The 15,733-nt window shown below is 34.8% G+C and overlaps 1 protein-coding gene across 7 annotated transcripts in view; it reads left to right on the forward strand.

Annotated features, from left to right (window-relative positions):
- Positions 1–15,733, forward strand: part of SCLT1 (sodium channel and clathrin linker 1) — a 41,227-nt gene that overhangs the window by 15,136 nt on the left and 10,358 nt on the right. For all 7 annotated transcript variants that reach the window (XM_035548153.2, XM_035548170.2, XM_035548134.2 and 4 more), the window contains 7 exons: positions 665–842; positions 3,746–3,844; positions 5,770–5,841; positions 7,784–7,858; positions 8,385–8,530; positions 9,840–10,032; positions 11,353–11,549. In XM_035548153.2, the coding sequence (XP_035404046.1) occupies positions 665–842; positions 3,746–3,844; positions 5,770–5,841; positions 7,784–7,858; positions 8,385–8,530; positions 9,840–10,032; positions 11,353–11,549 (960 nt within the window). The remainder of the gene's footprint in view (positions 1–664; positions 843–3,745; positions 3,845–5,769; positions 5,842–7,783; positions 7,859–8,384; positions 8,531–9,839; positions 10,033–11,352; positions 11,550–15,733) is intronic.

The raw sequence follows: 15,733 nt of genomic DNA on the forward strand, positions 1-15,733 counted from the left end.
GCTTTTGGTTCTCCAGAAATTGCGTTTTAATAGAGTGGCTCTCTTTCTGTGTATGTGTTATTGTAAACACGTTAGAAAGTAAACCAGCATGACTGCCTGAAAAGGCAACCCAAGTGTTTCCAAAATGCTCACTATGTATATTTGGAGCTATGCACTCTATTGAATAAGCTGCTCTTCGGAACTTTCAGACATTTTTTTGAGGATACCTCTGAGACTCTCTTGCCCTTTCTCATGCCTGCCAATACTGACAATCATAATTAAACAATAAGAATTTCTGAGCTGTTGCAAAATTCCCGGTGTTTTCATTGTTCTGATGGTATATCTGCAACTTCATTGCCCACATCCAATTATTCCATTTCCTCCGCAGAGGAGAACTTTATTCCTTCTTGGGCTGTTCTATTCTGTTTTAATATAGAACATTTTCAATGATGTATCCCAGGATAGCAACATACTTCTAAGGATTTTCTGAGAGTAGGTATCTGAGTTAACTCCTTCAATTCTGCTCCTTTCTAAGGTGTGACAAATGTCTCCAAAGCAAGCAGAAAACCAGGAATGCAGCATTGACTATTTTTATTTTACTTTCTACAAGCTTAGTTTGAAATAATTGAAGTGTCTTAATTAAGCATTGTATTGTTAAATGAGTGAAATTATTACTGTCTTTTAGATTACGTGTTACTGTCCAAGATGCTGAACAGCTGAGAACAGAAAGAACAGCCCTGGAAAAACAAATCAGAGAGCTTCAGACAAAGTACGCTAATTTAGAAAGGGAGAAGTATGATGCAGTTGCAAAAGTCCAAGATTGCATACAGCTCTTAGAAGAAGCTAACCTACAAAAAAGTCAGGTAAGGTAATGGGTGAAAGTATTTCTTATATATTAGAAAATTGAGTCACTAGCAGTTGTGAAGTACAAATCTTATTGAATACCTAGATAGGGCCGTCAGAATAGTTACTAGTTTATATTACTTGTTAATGGTTAGGAAAGAAAAGCTGAAACTATAGGGACTTTTTTTTATATGGCAGACATAAGCCACCAAGAGTGAGCTTTGTGTTCAGATCTTAAGTATTCAGAAGAAATCTGAAAAAGTTTCTGAGTAATGAGTCAGCAAAGCTGGCAGCCAGTAAAAAAACTGCAAAGGCATTTGAGTGTGTATTCTGGAATGGCAGATGAAATTCAAGTATTTTGCACAGCATGCTGAACTTACTGTTTTGCAGCCAGAAAAGGGTCTTATGAACACATCTATGTGATCCTTAGTGTCACTCAATACAACTAATAGAATGTTCAGAATGAGATTTTTAAAAATGCTTTTAAACGTAGTGCACCTTAACATGCAGTTTTGATCAGTGTATTTCAAGTAAGATGGGAGAACTAGGAAAGTGCAGGATTCAACAATGACAGCTAGACATGTCGGAGAGGCTGTAACAAAAAAAAAAATTGATTCAACTGTTACAGGATAATGTTTATGCCAAAAGTATAGATATGAAAACAGTCACATTCAAAAGAGAAGAATCCACCAAAACTTCTAGAGGTAGACTCTAATCCAGCAGGTCTAGAAGCATCTATTGGTCAAAAAAAAAAAAAACTCATCCTGTTTTCCCAGTTCTTAACTTTTCCAAAGTATCAGCTGTTTGCCCCTTTAGGATAATACGGTAGAGGGACTAATAAACTGTTGTTTAATATGGGTGCTTCTTTGTTTTCATGCTAAACTTCAGCTCAAATCAGGCTTTTAGCAATCTAATGAATAGCGTTTGCTGGCAAGACAGAACTTTAATGCATGTAATAGACTTTACACATCAGTAAATGAAGTCCAGATTAGTTAATGACCATGGGAACATATGGAGACTTTATTCTGTTTGGGCTAACATGTTGAACAGTCAAGCAGTTAAGGAGATAAAACATTCCCTTTTAGTCTGAAGTTGCCTTTCAAACTCGAGGAGCCTCCTGAGAATCTAACTTAACTTTATACTTTTACCTTTTGAAATACAAGAGTTAATGTTGTCTTTTTTGCTCATGATGATTTCATTTCTGTAACAAACAAGGAAGATCCTGTCTGAAAGGAGGAGTAACTCTTTAAAGAGATCCTGCTACCTTCTGGCCTGCTTCCAGGAGAGTTAAACCTTGACAAGACTTACAGGTCCTGGTTGTTACTGTAGTGCCCAGTAACTTGTGTGTTTCTTTTTGCTTCACAAAAGAGGGTTCTTTTCTCGTTATAGTCTTTCTTCCTGTATACTTATAGTAACTTAGGATACACTTTGGATGGCATCTTCCTGACATGCTAATTCCTTTTCATATTCATTCATAACTTACTGCATCTTACTTGCTTTATGCCCTGATCTTCTACAGTTCCCTTCACCTGTTAGGCTCATATTCAAAAAGGAAAGAAAAAAATGAAGTTTTATGTCCTCCTTTGCTGGCTACCTTTGGACTTGTTAGTTCCTTTTCCCTAGTAAGACATTTGTATCCTTAACAGCATTTCCCTGGAGCCTGAGTACGAAGAATAAAAGGTAAAAATTAATTCATTTTTTCAGAGTTTAAAAATGAGAAATCACTCTTTCATTTGAAAATTACTGGTAAGAAGTGTAAATCACATTTCTAGTCTGCTACATATTGGTACATCAAAGCAGTGTTTTTCCCACCATTTTTGACAGAAAAAAAGTGGCCCAGTAGAATTTATTGGGATGCAAATTACGAATCTGAGACATTTAATGAACTTCTACAGATAAGTGGCTCGTTACAAGTTTAGTGTAATGTTCTAGGAAGAAAAAAACTTGAATTTGCAGGCACTTGTTAATTTATTGCACTGGCTAAAGCTGGGAAGTTTATGAATTAACAGAATAAAAAATGCATCCTAATATGTACATTTAGTTAACTGTGTGTCTTATACTGTTGCCACAGAGGTTTCTCCCTGATCTCTAAGAGATTATGGGAGTAAAGGGTTGTCACAGTGCTCTTTCTTTTATGTTAACATTGTAAAGCACACAAAGCTAAGCTTACAAAATGAGATCAGAAGAATTCTAAGAGTACTTTGAGAAACAAATCAGAAATTGAATGGTAGCAGTAAAAGAGAATATGACATATGATGCACCATATTACTGATTGTAGTGAGTAACCTTCTACAGGCTGAATTTGTATCAACGTTGTATTAGCAACGTTTTTCATGTCTTTCTCCATTTACATCTACATGTTCTTAATGTGCCACCTAGGATTTTTTTTCATCTATCCCATCAAGAGATCTGTATTACCTTCCATAATCTTTCCAGACCAGTATCTTGTGTTCTACTTTAACATTACTATCTTCATCCTCCTCTGGAAAGGCTTCTTACTAGACCTTTTTTCTGTGATTCTCACCATCCTTTTGTGCTGAAGAGCTGTTTGGTTCATTGTTATCCACTGTGAAATGGATTGCATATGCATTCATTAATTACTTGTGAATTTTCATTCTTTTAGTTTTCTAGAAGATGAGTAATTTAGTGTATCAACAACAAAAAATGCTCAGATGTGTGTAGGAATACGTGTGTGTGTATTCAGATTCTTAACAGAGAATTCAGGTATGCAGATTCTTAACAGATCTTTCTATGTGACATTTCTGTTTGTGTTCTTGATGGATCTTGTTGTCAGCTGCTCCAAAGTGCAAGCCAAAAAGTTTTTTTGAACAGTGGTTATGTGTGGTTTCTTCTCTCACTACTAGGTATTATGTCATGACTGAAATATTTTCAGTAGTATTTCAAGTTCCTTTTTTTTTTCTAGGCACTGTTTGGGGAGAAACAAAAGGAAGAGGAAATCGAAAAGATGAAAAATGAAATGTCTCAGCTTGCAGAAGACAGTGCTGCAAGAATTAGGAAGGCAGTAAGTTATGATGTTTAGAAAGAATCAACTGTGAACTTGCAGAGTTAAATCTGACAATTATGTATTATGAATATGCATATTATGCGTGATCAAATCAGCTGTTTTCTTACAAGTGTTTTGATAATATAGGTAGCAGGGGCAGCATACTGACAGTACTGTACTCTTCAGCTTTATCATCTAGATAGGTACTCTTCCAACCCAAATGATACTGGTTTATCTCTCATGAACCAGAAGTGTTCCTGTCGATGCATGTACTGGTATAGAGAAGGTGAAGAAGTAAAGATTGGCATCTATTTCAGAAATTCTGTTTAGCAGCACGTTAACAGACGTTAACGTCTGTTAGTTGTATTGGTATCAATGTATTTAGTTTATGAATATATGGCCTCATCTTGGAAGTTACTGATGCTTATCATATACTGTCAGATGATAGAAACTGTTGAGAGTTATACTGTCACTTTTTTGGCATCTTGGTACTTCAGAATATTCCTCTAGGCGAATAAGACTTCTACCAAGTACAGCTAATAGTAGAAGACTCAATATCACAGGTCGCTCCAAAGTCAGCATTCAGTAGAGAAATTACTTCAAAGATTTTACAGTCTGTGTCCTTATGATTTTTATTGTTTTTATGGCTGAAAATTTGAAGTGGCTGAAAAATTGAAGCTCTTTTGATAACAGACTGTTCACAAAATTAGTTTTCTTTATGTTGTTTCCCATCTGCGGTTAAAATGCATTTACCTGGAAGTTCTCAACAATTACCCACATGTCAAATAGACATGCTTTATTTTAAGGCAAACTCCAGAGGAAATAGAAGCTTGTTATATAAATGTGTTAACAATGTCATTTATTTCAAGTAGACAACAGTGTAAATCTATTACCTGGTTTGTAAGTTTTCAATGGTGCCATTGATTGTGCTTCCTTTCACTGTCTTCACTATGACACAATGTACGTGTTTATTGTTTAGGGATGAAAGGATTCTTTTTATTTCCACTCCTTTAATTTCTAGAGGTTTCAGAAACATACTACATAAATTTTTGAAGCCTTTAAAATGAGGATGAAAATGGTTTGTGCATTCTACTTGTTGATTACCCAAAAGAACCACAAAAATTACGTGGATTACTTAAAACTGCAGTATTTAATGTCATGTGTGGTTTGGAGAAGGTGTGAGAGCTAAAGAGCAGATAGGATAACCACTCAATCTAGTTATGACAACACTCTTCTAAATTTCTGACTTCTCATTAGTAATGTCCTTGTTCTTATTTTAACATAATCCCAGGAAAAGTGAATCTATCAAAAGCATTAAAAGTAAAATTTGAGAATATGAGTTGTCATGTTTCTCCAGAGGTTAACAAATATTTTTGAAAATACATGTTAAGCAAGTTGCAGATATCTTGCACCTAATAGACAGCAGCTTTCTGATAGTCTTAACAGTTTGTTTTGTAAGGCCTTGTTGTGATGTCTGTCTTTCTGCTTTTTTTCTAAACACCCTCAGTTAAAGTAATATGGATCGATAATAAACATTCTTCTAACATTGATATAGAAAGATTTATCAGTTGTTGCAGTCTCATTATTTTTATATATAAGCATCACATATACACAATATATATTTCAGGCAGCAGCCTCAAGTTGTGTCAGGGGAGGTTTGGATTGTATATCAGGAAGAATTTCTTCACAGAAAGGGTGGTTAGGCCTTGAATAGGTTGCTGAGGGAGGTGGTGGAGTCACCATCCCCTGATGTATTGAAGAGACATGTGGGCATGGCACTTAAAGATGTGGTTTAGTGGTGGACTTGTGTTAGATGGACAGTTTGAACTGATGTTCTCAAAGGTCTTTTACAACCTAAATAATTCTGTGATTCTCTATGTAAAAACAGGATGGAAAAATAGTTCACGGGATTTTTTTCTTTCTTTTTTTGGATTTGATCGCAGGTAGACTCTGCAAAGAAACAATATAATGTACAGATTTCTCGACTAACAGAAGAACTTTCAGCTCTTCAGATGGTATGGTCTTGACTTACAAAAGTATTTTTGATAGCAAAACGTTTGAGACTTTTTTGTTGCTTATCAAGTTAAACACTAAATTCAAGTAAAAGTAAATCAAGTAAAATCCTACATCTCGTGATATTATTAGCAGTTTGGTGAAGAGAGAGGAGTCTTTGTTTTAGACAAAGGTATCAGAGCTTTTATATTCTTACTTCTAGAATGGTGTTTATCTTTAGTATTACTTAGAAGTTACTAGTGATTAGTTCTCCTACTTCACCCCGCCAAAAAAAAAAAAAAAGATCATGACTATTTTTATCTTTTTTTTTTGTCTTGTTTATGTTGGTCATACATACATTGGTCAATAATGGTAGGTTTGGGATACTTTTATTTTAGATTTTACTAGAAATACTTTGTTTATAGTGTTGTCTGGAAGGGTTTGTGTTTAGTTTTTTTTATGGCCAGCAGTAATATTCTAAATTGCACAAGAAACTTTTGTTTCAGCCCCAACAATCTCATAATTTGTGTGCATATACGGTGTACTAATAGGCACAAATACCGTGTGATTCCTGTTTTGGAGAGGATCTTGGTGTAGATTTTGTAGTACTGGTGCTCCACTCGCACTTAACAAAACACTTGTCTTTATCAATAACAACTTTCCTACAGCACACACTTCTCTCATTTCTTCTCCTGTACCTGTCTAGATTTGTCATAGGGCCAATGCAGAGAAATACAGGCAAATAAACGGATAGAGAGAATAGAATTGATACTATTTTTAGTTCTCTCCAGATACGTAAGTAGTGAGCTAAAGTCTGTGCTGAGTCTCTCAGGAAATTCATCTGTGAAGGAATGGCTCAGGGAGCAGGAATAAGGTGGACTTTGCTGAACCAGTAGGACCTATTACAGGTTCTATTATATGTCTAATAGGACCTATTATAGTCATGGATCTGTACACGTTTTCACAGTTTGTCTGATCAGAGGCCGTTTAGTCCTGCTGTGTAACCATTTCCTCACTACCAGTATAGAGTACCTTCACAGCTCTTTTGTACAGTTTAGTTTGTGTAAAGGGCAAGAAGCAAAAAAAAGGTAGATGATAGTCCAGTGTATGGAATAGTTATGATTTATGAGTAATTATCTAGGACTATGGTTTATTATAGTAGTACTTTACCCCTTGTATGTTTATAGTCATTAATACAACATTCAGTGCCTTTAATGTTGCTTAACAAAAGTGACTGTGTGTAGTGTGTCTCAACAGCCAGTGCAGAGATTCAAATTTAGGTATAAAGGATACTTTGCTTTGAAAATTCATATTTAATGTGCAGATTTACTTTATGTGTATACAGTCGTATTTTAGTTTTACTGAGAATCTTGCCTGGTTTTGCATGAAATAATAGAGTTCTGCAAATCTACCCATTTCTTTGTGTAAGTTTATTCCTTGATTATGCATGTTCTTATCGTAGGTCACAAGCCTCTTTACAGTGAGATTCTGTGCTCTAGAAAATACTTGCCATGTGGTGGCACTTCTTGAGTATCCCTGTTTCTTTCAGGGATAAATAAAGCAAGGAAAGCTGATTATTGCATATCTGTAGTTGCACATGTAGCAATAAAGTATACGAAAGTTGATAAAGTATACTAAGAGAAAGTCTGCATCACAATCATCATATTCTTGAATCAACTTGGAACTTGCAACAACTGATGTGGGGGACTAAAAGAGTTTGGTTTGTATGCAGCTTTTTAAGGATTAAATTTATTTCTAAAAAATTTCATTTTGCATGTTGTAGTCTATGTACTGAATGACTAATCCTATAGAGAAAATCATGAACAGGTAAATATAATTGAATGCATACATACCTGCAGCAAAAATTACATTTGCAATGGTGGGTATTTGGCTTTGGCACTTCTTGAATTTTTGTCATGAGTTATTTCTGATTAGATGTACTTAAAGTGACTTATTTTAAAATAGGAATGTGGTGAAAAACAGACTCAAATTGAACGAGCCATTAGAGAAAAGCGAACAGTGGAAGAAGAACTTGAAAAAGTAAGGCAATTATATGCATTTTTACATCATGTTTAAGATCTCTCTTCAGTTGGAAAAGATGTGTTAATTTTTTATGTTCCATGTTTTTCCCATATATTGGAATGAAGGACAGTTCTGTGACCCTTAAGTTTCTTACTCGTTGAGTAGTTTTTCTTAACTGTAAATATTCATGTCAGTATTTTAAGTTTTTAATCTGGAAATCATTTTAAAGCTGTAATTCTGAACTGAAAAAGAGTGTTCTTTGAAAAATGTAAAAAGTAAAGGGAGAGGTACTTGACATAATCTGAAAGAATCTTGGTACATATTCCAGTTAAACTTAAGCTCAATATGCTGAAAACTAAATGGATGAAAAAACTTTGAAAACCTTTTGTTTTCCAAGTAGCAGCAACACTAAAATTTGATGAAATTCAGTTTTGTTTTAAATCTGAAAAATAGGGCACAATGAGGAGTAGCATTGTTGTCATTACTACACTGTCAATCACCCGTGCAAGGTAAAGTTGATTTTACATGGAATTTTATTCTTCAGATTTACAGGGAAGACAGAGTACATGAATCTGACAATAGAAGACTAGAGCAACTGCATCAGAAGTATCTACTTGCAGAAACTACAAAAGGTGACCTTCAGCTGAGTCTACAGACAACACAAAATAAACTGAAACAGCTGGAAATGAAGTAAGTCATGGATGTTACAGAGACAGGAATGGAAAATAATGGAAATTATTTCTAACTAGCTGTTGATAGTGTGTTAGGTCTTTGTCACATTTTCCATCAGTAGCAGGAATAGTATCAAGTTACCATAATTCTGAAGCAAGGGTAATTATGAATCACTATAAAAGTATTAAGGGGGATAACAGACTACAGGATGAAAAGTTTTCTTTACAAGACTAGAATTGCAAGCAGTTTTTTTTTTTTTACAAAACAATGAAAATTGGAGTACATTATTTGAAATCCTGATGTATTTCTAAATACAGTTTGTAGGAAAAGTAACGCTCTGAAATATTTGGGCAGAATTTATTACTTTATAAATTCATCTGCAGTGTGGTATCTTTTAGTGCATGTGTAACACTCCGTGTTTATGTAGCATACTGCATTTCAAGTCTGTGTTCAGACAGCTAATAGATATTGTTGTAGTTCCAGTAATGTAATGGTAAACAGCACAGTATGGTACACGTTTTTAGATCAGGTTGTTCTCAGAATAAAAAGTGTAAGATTCTCTGTAAGTTATTTATGATCTTCAATGATCATAAATTCTCTCTCTTTTCCAGAGCAATCATTTGGGAATCTAGAAATGTGTTTAAAATGAGAATCTGCTGTTCCACATTGCCATTTTACTGAGATTGCTAGAATGTTAGATTGCTTTTATGAATTCCCTAGATTTGATAAAATACTTTGCTGACTTGCACGTAGTCCTAGGTGTAAAGGCCATTAAACATACTGAGCTGATACAAGCTTTCAGGAAGAAACAGGGAGATGCATATACTGGGTCAGACCAAAATCTGTCCCAGATTTATGTATTTTCACCAGTACTGTCCAAATGAAGTCATCTAAGGGAAACACTGAACACTAGTACAAGGTGACAGTGACACTTCACTGGAATGCCCTGCCAGCATTCTAATAGTGATGGGCTGCTTAAAAATGTCCAGAGGTGACATCATAGATTTATATGTTTAATTATCGCTCTTACTGTTACATGGATTACTTGAATCTTTCATCTACAACATAGTGTGATAGTGAGTTCTATACCTGAAACATAACTGCAAGAAGAACTTCCTTTTCCTGCCTTCAGTTTGCTTCCTGATAGCCTCCTTTAACAGCAATAGAGGCAGTGTCCTAGTAGACCAATTGGTCTATTAAGATTTTGTTGCCGTCTACAAACTTAGTCTCCCCTATCTTCACACCATTGCAACTGCAGCAAAGTAGCATTATGAAAATGTAAAATGGATTCTATTCTTGATTTCAAACAAGACTTCTTCTCTTTCAGCTCTGAGGAAGAGAAATCTCGTTGCCAGGAAATTATCTGTAAGTTGCAAAGCATTCTGGATTCAGAAAGAGAAAAGAGTGGTTTTGTCAGTGAACAAAGGTTAAAACTTCAGCAAGAGAATGAACAATTGCAAAAAGAAGTGGAAGGCTTGAGAAAACTGGCTGTAGAGGCTCAAAAAAAAGCAAAAATAAAGGTATGGTTTATGTGCTGTTTTTATTTTAATGTAGGACTGATATTTACTAAATAAGGCAGCATGAAAGGGAGTGAAAGTTTCAATGATGCTTCCTCTTTTCTGCTTTATAAGTAATTTTGTTGTAGAGTCGTATGTCCTCATGATCTTTTGAGTAATTCAGCCTTGGCTAATTAGGATGTATTTTAATGTGTTATTTTCAGCTTGATAAGAGGATCCCAAATATTCTATGCTTTCATAAGATGAATATTCCAAATAGTGGCATATTTACCTTCAAGTGATTTTACCCATTCCAATTCCAGATCTTTATCTACTGTCTGTAATGTTAGGAATATATTGACTCTCAGTACAGTGTTCCTCTACTTGCGTATCTACTATGTTATCAAAGCAGTGCGTAACTAACAAATTTATTAATGGTGTGGTTGTCAAACATTAGTTCTGTTTTTTCTGGACAGAGAATATATTTCTATGTGAATATTTGCAAACAAGATACTTAGCTGAAAGACAGATGTTCTTTTTGAATGTTTCATTTAATGCACCTGAACAGACTGCATATGGGATAATGTATTAATAGCTAATCTCAGCAGGTTCATCGTACCTTTAGCTTCTGAAGGGAATAACAGCTTTGATACTTGACATGCTTTCTAAATACATAGAGCTGATGCTTTCCCCACTGCTCTTAACTCTGAGAGTATAAAGATACTGAAGGGATCTAAGAATCTACAGCAACAAAGAAGACTTGAGTAAACAGTTGTAGTTAATTATGAATGAGGGCCATCTCAAATCCAGTTACCACTTTGTACCTCAAGATAAAAAAAAAAAAAGCAGTCAAATTAAAAAAGAAATCTTATTCCAACTCTAGAACCTTTTAGTCAAGCATGACAGACAGGTAGCAGTTATAAAACAAATACTAGATCTTCAAATGTCCCTAATCAGACTGGATTCCATTATAGTCAGTCACAGATAAGATTTGTTACTTGCCTCCCTTTTCCTCTGATGTGCAAAAGATTTTAATTGCAGTTCAGGAAGTCCTAACACATTTTGGCTAGATGAAAAGAAAAAATATGTTTCTGTGGAGAAAACACAAGGGAGAGTGATAAAGTTTATTTACAAAAATAAGCATACACAGCTCATTATCCTTTATTGTCAGTTGTACTATTTGCTTAAATTGGCTTTGGGAACATGCATCTATTTGAGTATATAATTACAAGTTTAATTATTGTATGTTACATGCTTTCAGCAAATGCTTATAAATTTAGCTCAAGAGTTTTTTAAAAAAGAAGGAAGTGAGAGACTTGGTTGTATCCTTGGTATTTTTTCTAGATAAGCACAATGGAGCATGAGCATGCTGTGAAAAAGCATGGATATGAAGCTCGACTGAAGGAATTGGAAGACACCAGTCAAAAGTCTACTGCTGAACTTAGACGACTGTTGGTAGCTCAGCAAAAAGCAACAAATCGATGGAAAGAAGAAACAAAAAGTCTTAGTGAAACTGCAGAAGCCAGGATCAGTAAGCTAAAGTAAGTGCAATTTTGTTGTTGTTCTGGCAGCTGTTACAGTTCTGGTAACCATTTGCTATGACAGTATGATGGTGGAAAGCAATGAAGAGCAAACCATCTAGAATAGATGATGTGCTTGTAGCAAATAAAAGAAAAAATTGTTCTCTTTAGAACATTTTAACTTAACCCTTTGTGAAGTTAGCAGCTAATCACTGAAGTTGAAATTTCACATCTCGATGTGTATGAATTTTGTAATGACAAAAAGTAAATGGAATATATTCTTTTTAATTTTCTCTTTCAGAATATAGCATTCTCAGCATAGAAAAATAGCTTTGTATTATGAAAACTCCTATATTTATCTCTATTCAGAACAGTCTTCATCAAATCAGTTGTGGAATGAGTCTCTAGACTTGTAAAATAAGTTGAAAAAAACATATTGGGAGACATATCTGATGTTCTCTTCCAAGCACTTGGCTGTCATTAATGAGGATACAAATGAGTTTTTTGATTGCCTTAAGCAAAGATATGATATAAACTTTACTTTTCTCTTAATTCGTACAGGTTGCCAGGTAACTGGCTCATACATTTATTCCCAGCTCAGAATATAAGAACATTTTCAATTTTGAGAGGCCATAATGACAAGGGCATCTCACACAGCAGACACATACTACATATCATTTCTAGAGGCTGGGCAATACAAACATGTATGGTGAGTGTGAGCCTATATACCAACAGCAGTTGGTTTAGAAAAATAAGAAGGTGGAGTTATTGGAAATGAGTGAGTAGAGAAGGAAGCGTCCCAGTAAAAAATTAGCTATTTGCAAGTAATGTTTGAAATAAATTCTACAAGCCTTTCTTTGTTTTAAATGCGTACTGCTGTAGGTAGTGTTTGCTTCTACTTGTGTGTTAATATCCATTAAAATACATTACCAATCAGTTTATGAAATAAGCAGATATGATATCTGCAGTCATCTTGGTTTTCCTTTTCACTGGAAGGACACACTGCAAAGTGTTAAAATTTAAATGAATTTATCCATGCACAGTGGTTTTCTAGTGTCTTCCTTTTCAGATACTGCCTTCCTCCACCTAAGCTTCCTTGCACGTTTTTGGTTGGCAGGTAGCAGACAAACTGAGGCAAATTATGAGCTAACACACAATCACTCAGTCTGGCTGGCCAGGTAGGTGGTGTTTGTGAGGAACAGGAGGCCACATTTTCAACAGGCTTTCTCGAGAGGCAAAGATGCATGTTTGCTTTATTTGATGCCTAAGCTCAGGAGACTCTGTCAGTCAGATCAAGTAGCCTATAAATTAGAGATTAATTAGCCTCATATTTTTACAGATCTTCTAAGTTTATGTCTTCAAGATCTCCCCCTTTTCAAAGTTGGTTGAAAACTGGAGGAAATTGAGACTGGTACACAATTACTTCTAAACCAGGAAGCCTGATTTCATAAGTCTTGTTTCTTTGAACGGCTAGAGAAGAGTATAATGTTATATGTACCTTTTAGAGAGGGCATTCAGTGGTTTTTAGAAGAAAAATCCGGGGCATGTAGCTTTGTTAATTTGAGAAATTTGAAATGACCTTTTTAACTTCAGCCACGTCAAGTTCAGGATGCACTCAAGTATATTTCTTTGTTCAGATTGATTTTAGAAGTTGCTTACTATTATGTTAACAAGGAAGCAAAGATTTTGCTGTATTAAAATTGGAAACCTACGAATTCTAGCTTTTATTTCCTTTGGCGTAATCTGTAAATTTTTCGTATTCCATTCTAATGATTTGCAACTTGTCAGCTTCAACCATAATGTTTCCAATATCCTTGTTGCAATTTTAAGTCATTTTTTTTTAAGCATAGCTTGACATTCCTTAGTTGTCAGAATGCTTATGGTGTGAGTAGAATTAGAAGCAAGTTTCTCAACATGAGCAAGGAAATGTAACTTTCTGTTTTAGACAACATTTGCAGGTTTACGATACAACTACTCTAACTTGTTTTTCGATCTTTTGGGCGAAGAATGTGAATTTGGCCTCCAGTGAACTTTGAAAATAGCAGTGTCGTGTGTAGAACGTACAGTTCATCCCTTAGAAACTATTTTCTTACGTATTTAAAGTGACCCACTGTCTATCATGACAAGTTGTACCTATCCTCTGTTCAAATAGGGGAATACTTATTGATGACCTTTCTGTTTTAATTGCAGCTTCACTGGTCAACCTAGAAGCCCTTTTGTTTTTAAAGTAACTCCTTTTATAGTGTTTATAGTGTTTATAACAATTTTTGTACTCATCTATGATGACTAGTTCAGTTTAAACTTTTCAGATGGACCAAAAGCACGCTAAGTCCAGTTAGAGATAACACTTTGGCCTATTTTTCTAGATAAAAAAGTCCTAGCAAGTCCCTCTTGCCATTTTCACCTCTCCTAAGTAAGCAGGTTTTTTTTATGTTTTCAGTCCAGATATAGGCTGGATTTATTTCGCCTTTAAATATTCTGTATTTTGTAAAGATTACTAAACAGTTTTTTTTAAAAAAGCAAAATGTCTCTTTCAGAAGAAGTCATCACAGCGTTCGTTGTGTCTGCAAGACACCAGGAGCTTTGCATATTAACTGACAGTCTTAGTGATACAGCTTCACTTTATGGCTGCATCTTCCTAATGCTTTTTTGACATCTATTTTAAATGCAGTAACTAGAGAAGAAAAATACTTCGTAGTGTTTCATGGTAAGGTAAATTTAAGCTGTTAAATTTGTAGTTTATTTGCTGTACATGAAACTATAAAACTGCCATAGCTGAGCATCTATGTTCATAACTGAGATGCAGAATATAATTCAGCAACTTCCAATTAAAAGGGAAAATTTGCAAACTTCCAAAGCAATTAAAATTGTCTGTGAAACAGCTGCTTTCCTTCATGAAGCTTTAATGCAAAGTGTTAAAATGTTGTAATAGTGGGCCAAAAGCTTTAGACCTCATTTATCTGCAGCAAAATGCTGACATAGAAAATAAAACAGACAAGAGAGGAAGTCTGTTTTGTGAATCTGTATGAAAAATAGATAGTAAATTTTCAAAATGCCCCTGTTTATGTGAGAGACTGCCTATGTGGTATCATCTGGGAAACCCCTGCAGTAATTTATCATTCTGTATCAGCAAATGCTGCCTGATCTGCAGAATAGAAAAAAAGTTCATCTCGTTATAAACTAAGTCTAGCCTAAGCCCATCTGGTTCTCTGTCACTAGTAGGCATTTTGGTGCAAAGTCTAAAAGCAAAGTCAGTTACATTTTAAGACAATTTTGTTGGTGATGCTTTTATGTTTTTGTATAATCGAGAATCAGAGTTTTTTATTGGAGAAGATTTGCTCCGCCTTAAAAGGAGGCTGGCAACAGCGACAAGTTAATTCTCTGATAAAAGGTTGTAAGTTAAAATTAAATAAGGAGTTTCATCTAAATCTGTGCAGTGATGTTCTGATATTATGTTGACAAGTAGCTACAACAGTACCTATAAATAAATATTATTTAGGAAATTTAAAACCAGTTTATTTTTTGTATGTTACGTGCATTACCAGATACTTAATTATACAGCATAGAATAAAGTTGGTATGAAAACTAGCTCCTGAGCTGCACAGTAGGAGTTATTCAATGCAAAATCATAGCTCATATTCTAAATGAATAATTATTTATTTTAATCTTACCACAATAACTCTTGAGTAAGCATTTTGTGCGCAAGTACAGAATGGCAAATCACATCTTACCTTGTAGTGGACTAAAATAAAATTGCTGAATTACTTAAAGAGCAAAACAGTTTTGCAGCCAATGCACTGATAGATTTATCACCAAGACCACTAACTAGTAGTGATACTGGGTAAACACAGCCTATTGAATTACAGGTTCTGTTTTGGATGTCCTCTTGAAGCTAATGCAGGGAGTCATACCAGGAGGTTTTATATCAGACTCCAAGTGAAAGGATGATGTTCACTCAGCTTTCCTATACGCATGTCTTATTAAGTTTGTGTTTTTGAGAGGGTTAGTTAAACTGTGAACTTTTAAGGAAAACTTAATATTTTCTTCATCTGTCTTGATTGGACAGGAAGGGTATGAGCTTAGATAGAGATACTAATATAGCCTTTTTGGGTTTCAGCAGAGAACTCCCTAAGCGTGTCATGTTTATTTAATATATTTTGAGGGCAGTAGGAGGCATACCTTGGCACTTAATTAAGTTACTGTTT

This window comes from Cygnus atratus, chromosome 4 (assembly GCF_013377495.2).
Source record: "Cygnus atratus isolate AKBS03 ecotype Queensland, Australia chromosome 4, CAtr_DNAZoo_HiC_assembly, whole genome shotgun sequence".
NCBI classification, from domain to species: Eukaryota; Metazoa; Chordata; class Aves; order Anseriformes; family Anatidae; genus Cygnus; species Cygnus atratus.